Raw genomic sequence first — 10,685 nt, forward strand, 5'->3', positions numbered from 1 at the left:
GATGGAGTTTATTGTTGTTGTTGTTGTTTTTGTTAGAGATGGAGTTCTGCCATATTGCTCAGGCTGGTCTCGAACTTCTGAGCTCAAGTGATCTGCCTGTCTTGGCCTCCCAAAGTGCTGGGATTACAGGCATGAGCCACCGTGCCCAGCTAGGAGCTTTCTTTCAGTCCATGTTTCCAACACATAGCAAAGTAGTTCTGCCAGGTGGTAGGCCGTCAATAAAGGTTTAGTTGAATGAATGAATGAGGAAGTGTTTCTGGCCCTTTGTTTAAGTGTATTTTTTTTTTTTTTTTTTGCCCAAAGTTTCTGTGTATTTCAAGAGGAATTCTCAGATTTTTATCAGTCATATATGCTTGATTGGCACGTAGGGGATGTGTACTCAATGGTTTTGTAAGATTAGTTGTTGACTGTATGATTTTAAAATGCTTGAAGCCAAAAGTCACATCTGTTATATTTGGCTCACTGTTCTTTCTGGAGTGGAACACTCACTCTCTGTATATAATATAGACTTCATATTTGTACATAGATGAACATATATGTTACATATGAACATTATAAAGTGAGTCTTTGGCCTTTTATCAGATTTGAGGATTTCTTTTGTAAAATAGCACCTTCCTTGATGTGCAGTGTCTTCATCATCAATGTGCTAGTGTAGAGGCATAGCAGCACTTTCATTTGCTGGCATTAGAGCAGCCTTAGTGCCTGCACGGGGTAGAGCATCAGAGGGGATGTTGGGACTCCTGAGCTCAGCCTGCTGGCTTTGTGTCACCTACAGCCAGGCCTCGAATAGGAGCAAGACATTTCTGATGGCTTGAGAACTTCTGTTGTGTCTAGCAGTTAACGTTTGACTTAATGGCGTTTTCACATATGTTATTTTTCTTTTGAAATGTGAACTACTATTTTTTAAGTATAATAGAATGTAGAAGATCTTATTGAAAATACCACTATGCAAGTTGACCATCTTTGTGGAGGTGTTTCAGAACTGCAGTGTTCTTGGGAGCAACCACCTTTAATAAAATGTGTGTTACAAAAACGTTTTTACAACTTTGATAAACCTCTAGCTCCTAAAGACACCAATCAGTTAGAACTGATAGAGAACTAGTAACTCTGAGATTAGCAAGGCTTTTCTCTACTTACTTTAATAGCAGATGGGGGACTAAAATTCCCTTGGAAGAATGCTGAAGTTTAGGTCTGACAGATTACAACACTTAGTATTTTTATGTTAGTAATTATCATGTATAAAATGCAGGGTTGAAGAAGAATAAAAATCATATAATCAAAGTACAGCATTTATCCTTAACAATGGAAAATGATGTTGCAAGGAAAATACATAGGAATGTTTTTTTAATCAACTTTTTAAGCCTCATTTTAAGTTACAGTTGATTTATACTGGGTTGGTGTCATTTTAGAGGTCGTCTGGATTTACACAAAAAAGTTTTGATTGTATGTCTCATGGAAAAATTGAAGTCTAGGAACCGAAGAAAATAACTTTACTCATTCTGTTCTCTTACCCTGGATAGGGACAGTCTAGCATACCACCACCAGCAGAAAGGCAGGAAACCCATGCCTGGGCCAGCCCTGCTGTAACATCTCTTGAGTCAGCAGCATGTCTTGAACTGCAGGAAGAAGACCTCAGTGAGAGTTCATCATATCCCAGAATTGTCTCCTCACGTTCATTACAGCCGTATGTCGCACAAGGTGGCTCATTTCCTTGTTTCGGTATGCCATGTAACTTTATCAGTGGAGATGCTGAAAGTACCCATGCTGTCATCTCATTTGCCGATCCTACTACAGCAGTACCTATGGCAGGTCTGTCAGGAGGAGAACCCAGTCTGGCAAATAACCCTGGTGTGGTGAATTACTCTGCTCTCCTGGAAAATGAAAATGTGGGCCCAGATAGAGCCTTGTCATCTTTCTGCACCCATCCCAATTTGGGTGAGTTTGAAATGACACATATTACAGATAGCATTCTTCAATCTAGATTTTAAAACACCCTTCATGCAAATTAGTGTTAGCTGTTTTTTAAATTAAAAGTTTTATCTTGAAATCATTATAAATTCATATGTAGTTGTAAGAAATAATACAGAGAGATACCCTTTCCCCAATTTTCCCCAGTGGTAACATCTCATAAGGCTGTAGTTTGTATTCATTTGTGTGTCTGACTTTCGGCTTTTTAAAAAACAATTTTATCACTTGAGAAAGTTTATATGTTCCTATCATAGTCAAGATACAGAACGGTTCTATCACCAGAAAGTCTGCTTGTATTGCCCTTCTATAACCAAACCCATCCTCCTTTTCCCTTCCCCACTTACCTGTTCCTAACCCTTGGCAAGTGTGATCTCTTCTCCATCTCTATAATTTTGTCACTTAATTGAATACATATAGTATGTAATCTTTTGGTATTGTTTTTTTTTTCACTCAACATAATCCCCTGGAGACTCAACCAAGTTGTGTGTTTCAGTAGTTCCTTTATTGCCAAGTACTATTCCATGGTATAGGTGTACCATGGTTTAACCATTCATCTATTGAAGGAAACTATTTTTTCAGTTTTTGACTATTAGGAGTAAGGCTGCTATGAAAATTCATATACAAGTTTTTGTGTAAATGGAAGTTTTCATTTCTCTGACATGATTACCCAAGAGTACAACTGCTGTTTATATATTAATTGCATGTTTAGGTTTTTAAAAAACGAATCTTTATTGATATATTAATGTCTTGGTCTGTTTGTGTTGCTGTAACAAAATACCATAGACTGGGTGATTGAAAAAGAACAGAAATGTAATTTCTCACAGCTCCGGAGGCTAGGAAGTTCAAGAGCAAGGTGCCAGCCAGTTCTTCTGTCTGGTGAGGGCTGCATCCCCTGTGAGAGAGGAGCACTGTGTCCTCACATGGCAGAAGGTAGAAGGGCAAGATTTCAAAATGCTGTGTGAAGCCTCTTTTTTTTTTTTTTAAATTATTATACTTTAAGTTCTAGGGTACATGTGCATAACGTGCAGGTTTGTTACATATGTATACTTGTGCCATGTTGGTGTGCTGCACCCATCAACTCGTCAGCCCCATCAACTCGTCATTTACATCCGGTATACTCCCAAGCAATCCCTCCCCCCCCCGCCTCCCCATGATAGGCCCCGGGTGTGATGTTCCCCTTCCCGAGTCCAAGTGATCTCATTGTTCATTCCCACCTATGAGTGAGAACAGCGGTGGTTTGTGTTTCTGTTCTTGCGATAGTTTGCTGAGAATGATGTTTTCCAGCTGCATCCATGTCCCTACAAAGGACGCAAACTCATCCTTTTTTATGGCTGCATAGCATTCCATGGTGTATATGTGCCACATTTTCTTAATCCAGTCTGTCACTGATGGACATTTGGTTGATTCAAGTCTTTGCTATTGTGAATAGTACTGCAATAAAATACGTGTGCATGTGTCTTTTTTTGTTATTTTTATTGTTTATTTATTATTTATTTATTTTTTGAGACAGAGTCTCGCTCTGTCGCCGGGACTGGAGTGCAGTGGCCGGATCTCAGCTCACTGCAAGCTCCGCCTCCCGGTTCACGCCATTCTCCTGCCTCAGCCTCCCGAGTAGCTGGGACTACAGGTGCCGCCCACCTTCGCCCGGCTAGGTTTTTTATTTTTTAGTAGAGCACGGGTTTCACAGTGTTGCCAGATGGTCTCGATCTCCTGACCTCGTGATCCGGCCGTCTCGGCCTCCCAAAGTGCTGGGATTACAGTCTGAGCCACCGCGCCCGGCGTGCATGTGTCTTTATAGCAGCATGATTTATAATCCTTTGGGTATATACCCAGTAATGGGATGGCTGGGTCATATAGTACTTCTAGTTCTAGATCCTTGAGGAATCGCCATACTGTTTTCCATAATGGTTTAACTAGTTTACAATCCCACTAACAGTGTAAAAGTGTCCCTATTTCTCCACATCTTCTCCAACACCTGTCGTTTCCTGACTTTTGAATGATTGCCATTCTAACTGGTGTGAGATGGTATCTCATTGTGGTTTTGATTTGCATTTCTCTGATGGCCAGTGATGATTAGCATTTTTTCATGTGTCTGTTGGCTGTATGAATGTCTTCTTTTGAGAAATGTCTGTTCATATCCTTTGCCCACTTTTTCAGGGATTGTTTGTTTTTTTCTTGTAAATTTGTTTGAGTTCTTTGTAGGTTCTGGATATTAGCCCTTTTTCAGATGAGTAGATTGCAAAATTTTCTCCCATTCTGTAGGTTGCCTGTTCACTCTGATGGTAGTTTCTTTTGCTGTGCAGAAGCTCTTTAGTTTAATGAGATCCCATTTGTCATTTTGGCTTTTGTTGCCGTTGCTTTTGGTGTTTTAGACATGAAGTCCTTGCCCATGCCTATGTCCTGAATGGTACTACCTAGGTTTTCTTCTAGGGATTTTATGGTATTAGGTCTAACATTTAGTCTCTAATCCATCTTGAATTAATTTTCGTATAAGGAGTAAGGAAAGGATCCAGTTTCAGCTTTCTACTTATGGCTAGCCAATTTTCCCAGCACCATTTATTAAATAGGGAATCCTTTCCCCATTTCTTGTTTTGTCAGGTTTGTCAAAGATCAGATGGCTGTAGATGTGTGGTATTATTTCTGAGGACTCTGTTCTGTTCCATTGGTCTATATCTCTGTTTTGGTACCAGTACCATGCTGTTTTGGGTACTGTAGCCTTGTAGTATAGTTTGAAGTCAGGTAGCGTGATGCCTCCAGCTTTGTTCTTTGGCTTAGGATTGTCTTGGCAATGCGGGCTCTTTTTTGGTTCCATATGAACTTTAAAGCAGTTTTTCCAATTCTGTGAAGAAAGTCATTGGTAGCTTGATGGGGATGGCATTGAATCTATAAATAACCTTGGGCAGTATGGCCATTTTCATGATATTGATTCTTCCTATCCATGAGCATGGTATGCTCTTCCATTTGTTTGTGTCCTCTTTGATTTCACTGAGCAGTGGTTTGTAGTTCTCCTTGAAGAGGTCCTTTACACCTGTTGTAAGTTGGATTCCTAGGTATTTTATTCTCTTTGAAGCAATGTGAATGGAAGTTCATTCATGATTTGGCTCTCTGTTTGTCTGTTACTGGTGTATAAGAATGCTTGTGATTTTTGCACATTAATTTTGTATCCTGAGACTTTGCTGAAGTTGCTTATCAGCTTAAGGAGATTTTGGGCTGACGATGGGTTTTCTAAATATACAATCATGTCATCTGCAAACAGGGACAATTTGACTTCTTCTTTTCCTAACTGAATACCCTTGATTTCTTTCTCTTGCCTGATTGCCCTAGCCAGAACTTCCAACACTATGTTGAATAGGAGTGTGAGACAGGGCATCCCTGTCTTGTGCCAGTTTTCAAAGGGAATTTTTCCAGTTTTTGCCCATTCAGTATGATATTGGCTGTGGGTTTGTCATAAATAGCTCTTATTATTTTGAAATATGTTTCCATCAATACCGATATATTGAGCATTTTTAGCATGAAGGCTGTTGAATTTTGTCAAAGGCCTTTTCTGCATCTATTGAGATAATCATGTGTTTTTGTCTTTGGTTCTGTTTATATGCTGGATTACATTTATTGATTTGCGAATGTTGAACCAGCCTTGCATCCAGGGATGAAGCCCACTTGATCATGGTGGATAAGCTTTTGATGTGCTGCTGGATCCGGTTTGCCGTATTTTATTGAGGATTTTTGCATCGATGTTCATCAGGATATTGGTCTAAAATTCTCTTTTTTTGTTGTGTCTCTGCCAGGCTTTTGTATCAGATGATGTTGGCCTCATAAATAGTTTTTAGGGAGGATTCCCTCTTTTTCTATTTGATTGGAATAGTTTCAGAAGGAATGGTACCAGCTCCTCCTTGTACCTCTGGTAGAATTCAGCTGTGAATCCATCTGGTCCTGGACTTTTTTTGTTGTAGGCTATTAATTATTGCCTCAATTGCAGAGCCTGCTATTGGTCTATTCAGGGATTCAGCTTCTTCCTGTTTAGTCTTGGGAGAGGTAAGTGTCCAGGAAATTATCCATTTCTTCTAGATTTTCTAGTTGATTTGCTAGAGGTGTTTATAGTATTCTCTGATGGTAGTTTGTATTTCTGTGGGGTCACGGGTGATATCCCCTTTATCATTCTTTATTGCATCTATTTGATTCTTCTCTCTTTTCTTCTTTATTAGTCTTGCTAGCGGTCATCAATTTTGTTGATCTTTTCAAAAACCACTCCTGGATTCATTGATTTTTTGGAGGTTTTTGTGTCTCTTCTCCTTCAGTTCTGCTCTGATCTTGTTATTCTCTTGCCTTCTGCTAGCTTTTGATGTGTTTGCTCTTGCCTCTCTAGTTCTTTTATTGTGATGTTAGAGTGTCCATTTTAGATCTTTCCAGCTTTTTCTTGTGGGCATTTAGTGCTATAATTTCCCTCTACACACTGCTTTAAATGTGTCCCAGAGATTCTGGTATGTTTATCTTTGTTCTCATTGGTTTCAAAGAACATCTTTATTTCTGCCTTCATTTTGTTATGTACCCAGTAGTCATTCAGGCAGGTTTTCAGTTTCCATGTAGTTGAGCGGTTTTGATTGAGTTTCTTAGTCCTGAGTTCTAGTTTGATTGCACTGTGGTCTGAGAGACAGTTTGTTATAATTTCTGTTCTTGTACATTTGCTGAGGAGTGCTTTACTTCCAATTATGTGGTCAATTTTGAATAAGTGCGATGTGGTCCTGAGAAAATGTATATTCTGTTGATTTGGGGTGGAGAGTTCTGTAGTTGTCTATTAGGTCTGGTTGCTGCAGAGATGAGTTCAATTCCTGGATATCCTTGTTAACTTTCTGTCTCGTTGATCTGTCTAATGTTGACAGTGGAGTGTTGAAGTCTCCCATTATTATTGTATGGGAGTCTAAATCTTTTTGTAAGTCTCTAAGGACTTGCTTTATGAATCTGGGTGCCCCTGTATTGGTGCATATATTTTAGGATGGTTAGCTCTTCCTGTTGAATTGATCCCTTTACCATTATGTAATGGCCTTCTTTGTCTCTTTTGATCTTTGATGGTTTAAAGTCTGTTTTATCAGAGACTAGGATTGCAACCCCTGCTTTTTTTGTTCTCCATTTGCTTGGTAGATCTTCCTCCATCCCTTTATTTTGAGCCTATGTGTGTCTCTGCATGTGAGATGGGTCTCCTGAATACAGCAGCTGATGGTCCTGACTCTTTATCCGTTGCCAGTCTGTGTCTTTTTTAATTGACCATTTAGTCCATTTACATTTAAGGTTAATATTGTTATGTGTGAACTTGATCCTGCCATTATGATATTAACTGATGATTTTGCTCGTTAGTGATGCAGTTTCTTCTTCCTAGCCTCGATGGTCTTTACATTTGACATGTTTTTTGCATGGCTGGTACCGGTGGTTCCTTCCATGTTTAGTGCTTCCTTCAGTCTCTTGTAAGGCAGGCCTGGTGGTGACAAATCTCTAAGCATTTGCTTATCTGTAAAGGATTTTATTTCTCCTTCACTGATGAAACTTAGTTTGGCTGGATATGACATTCTGGGTTGAAAATTCTTTTCTTTAAGAATGTTGAATATTGGCCCCCACTCTCGTCTGGCTTGTAGAGTTTCTGCTGAGAGATCTGCTGTTTAGTCTGATGGGCTTCCCTTTGTGGTAACCCGACCTTTCTCTCTGGCTGCCCTTAAGATTTTTTCCTTCATTTCAACTTTGGTGAATCTGGCAATTATGTGTCTTGGAGTTGCTCTCCTTGAGGAGTATCTTTGTGGCATTCTCTGTATTTCCTGAATTTGAAATGTTGGCCTGCCCTACTAGCTGGTTGGGGAAGTTCTCCTGGATGATATCTGAGAGTGTTTTCCAACTTGGTTCCATTTTCCCCCTCACTTTCAGGCACCCCAATCAGACGTAGATTTGGTCTTTTTTACATAATCCCATACTTCTTGCAGGCTTTGTTCATTTCTTTTTCCTTCTTTTTTCTTTGGTTTTCTCTTCTCGCTTCATTTCATTCATTTGATCCTCAATCGCTGATACTCTTTCTTCCAGTTGATCGAGTCGTTACTGAAGCTTGTGCATTTGTCATGTTTTCTCGTGTCATGGTTTTCATCTCTGTCAGTTCGTTTATGGCCTTCTCTGCATTAATTATTCTAGTTATCAATTCTCACTCTTTTTTCAAGATTTTTAGTTTCTTTGTGCTGGTACATATTCCTCCTTTAGCTCTGAAAGTTTGATAACTGAAGCCTTCTTCTCTCATCTCGTCAAAGTCATTCTCCATCCAGCTTTGATCCATTGCTGGTGATGAGCTGCCTTCCTTTGCAGGGGGAGATGCGCTCTTATTTTTTGAATTTCCAGCTTTTCTGCCCTGCTTCTTCCCCATCTTTGTGGTTTTATCTGCCTCTGGTCTTTGATGATGGCGATGTACTGATGGGGTTTTGGTGTGGGTGTCCTTCCTCTTTGTTAGTTTTCCTTCTAACAGTCAGGACCCTCAGCTGTAGGTCTGTTGGAGATTGCTTGAGGTCCACTCCAGACCCTGTTTGCCTGGTATCAGCAGCAGAGGCTGCAGAATATAGAATATTGCTGAACAGCTAGTGTACCTGTCTGATTCTTGCTTTGGAAGCTTCCTCTCAGGGTGTACTCCACCGTGTGAGGTGTGGGGTGTCGGTCTGCCCCTAGTGGGGGATGTCTCCCAGTTAGGCTACTCAGGAGTCAGGGACCCACTTGAGCAGGCAGTTTGTCCGTTCTCAGATCTCAACCTCCGTGTTGGGAGATCCACTGCTCTCTTCAAAGCTGTCGACAGAGTCTGTTGTGTCTGCAGAGGTTCTGCTGCTTTGTTGTTGTTGTTGTTTGTTGATTAGCTGTGCCCTGTCCCCAGAGGTGGAGTCTACAGAGACAGGCAGGCTCCTTGGCTGCTGTGAGCTCCACCCAGTTCGAGCTTCCCAGTGGCTTTGTTTACCTACTTAAGCCTCAGCAATGGCGGGCACCCCTCCCCCAGCCTCGCTGCTGCCTTGCAGTTAGATCGCAGACTGCTGTGCTAGCAATGAGGAGGCTCCATGGGTGGGCATGGGACCCTCCCGGCCAGGTGTGGTATAATCTCCTGGTGTGCCCGTTTGCTAAGACCCTGGTACAGCACAGTATTGGGGTGGGAGTTACCCGATTTTCCAGTGTTTGTGTCTCCGTTACCCCTGGCTAGGAAAAGGGATTCCCTTCCCCCTTGCGCTTCCCAGGTGAGGCGAGCCTCGCCCTGCTTCAGCTCTCGCTGGTCGGGCTGCAGCAGCTGACCCCCGATTGTCTGGCACTCCCTAGTGAGATGAACCCAGTACTCAGTTGAAAATGCAGAAATCACCTGTCTTCTGTGTCGCTCGCGCTGGGAGCTGGAGACTGGAGCTGTTCCTATTCGGCCATCTTGCTCCGCCGTGAAGCCTCTTTTTAAGGGCCTCCATCCCATTCATGAGGGAGAAGCCCTCATAGCTTAATCATCTCTTAAAGGTCCCATTTCTTAATATGATCACATTGGCAACACCTATTTTGGAAAGATACCTTCAAACCGTAGTATTAAGAATAAAAAACTACACATATTTATTATACCCATGTGATGAGTTTGGACATGCATGTTTAGTTTATGAGAAACTGCCTAACTATTTTCTCAGGGGGGCTGTACCATCTGACATTCCTGCCAGCTATATATGGGTGATCTGTTTTTCTGAATGCATATTGCTCCCTCTTTCTTTTGTTCTTTCTTCCTGATGCTCCAGGTTCATTCTTTCATCATTTTCTTTTTTTGATTGAAGAGTTTTCTTTAATCTTTCTTTAAGGGTAAGTCTGTTGGCGACAAATTCTTTTTTTTTTTTTTTTTTTTTTTTTTTTTTTTTTTTGTCTATGTGTAGATAGTGTATTTGTTACATGTAATTTCATAAAGCTTATACAGATTTAGATTTGAATTAACATAATAATCAAGCAGACACTTGTTAACAGTTTGTTAAAAACTTTGTTTTTTTTTTTTTAAAGAAATAGGAAGAATATACTTAACAAAAAAGACAAATGTAAAATAAAATTTCAATCTCATTAGACCCAAATATGTAGAGAAATAAAAATTATTACAAAAACAGTTTAAATATAAATCTTTGTGTAGCTATTACCTCAGTAGAAGGAGACTTTATTCTCTCTGAAAATAATAAGGACAAATGAAAAAATTGCTCTAACAATAAACATGACCCCAATTATATATTAATTTAATCAATTTTGGTGCATTTGACAGAGGGACAATGTCTTATCTTTGGATCTCACATAATGCCTAATACTGTTTGAACAGTGTAAGGGCTCATTTAAAAAGTATTTTTCAAAAAACAATTGAGTTGTGAAATTAGTCCAAGTGGAAAAATATGAAAAAATAATACAGGCTTTAATTTTATACCTCACCTTCAAATTTAAAGGAAGTACAACAGTGTCAACTTTTAGAAATAAATCTTATCAGAGGTTAATATTAATGTTCAGTAACATGTGTGGCAATTTACATTCACACTGGGAGTTGTATACATTTTTAACTGGTTAAAATTATATTTTAACTGGTTATCAGTTCCATTCAGTTCTTCCTGTTTTCAAACCACATACACCTTCCATGGTTCTTCTTTTAATTCACTACATAGGGTTAAACTATGGTATTTTAAGTACACTATTGAAAATTCCTGTCAGAAATGTGCTGCTAA

General features: G+C 39.9%; 1 protein-coding gene across 1 annotated transcript in view; it reads left to right on the top strand.

Annotated features, from left to right (window-relative positions):
• BEND2 (BEN domain containing 2) overlaps nt 1-10,685 on the top strand; it is a 62,898-nt gene that overhangs the window by 12,775 nt on the left and 39,438 nt on the right. Inside the window, 1 exon segment of the mRNA XM_033200842.1 lies at nt 1,521-1,935. Within this exon segment, the coding sequence (XP_033056733.1) occupies nt 1,521-1,935 (415 nt within the window).

The sequence above is a fragment of the Trachypithecus francoisi genome, unplaced genomic scaffold, assembly GCF_009764315.1.
Source record: "Trachypithecus francoisi isolate TF-2019V2 unplaced genomic scaffold, Tfra_2.0 Lachesis_group6, whole genome shotgun sequence".
In the NCBI taxonomy this organism is placed as follows: Eukaryota; Metazoa; Chordata; class Mammalia; order Primates; family Cercopithecidae; genus Trachypithecus; species Trachypithecus francoisi.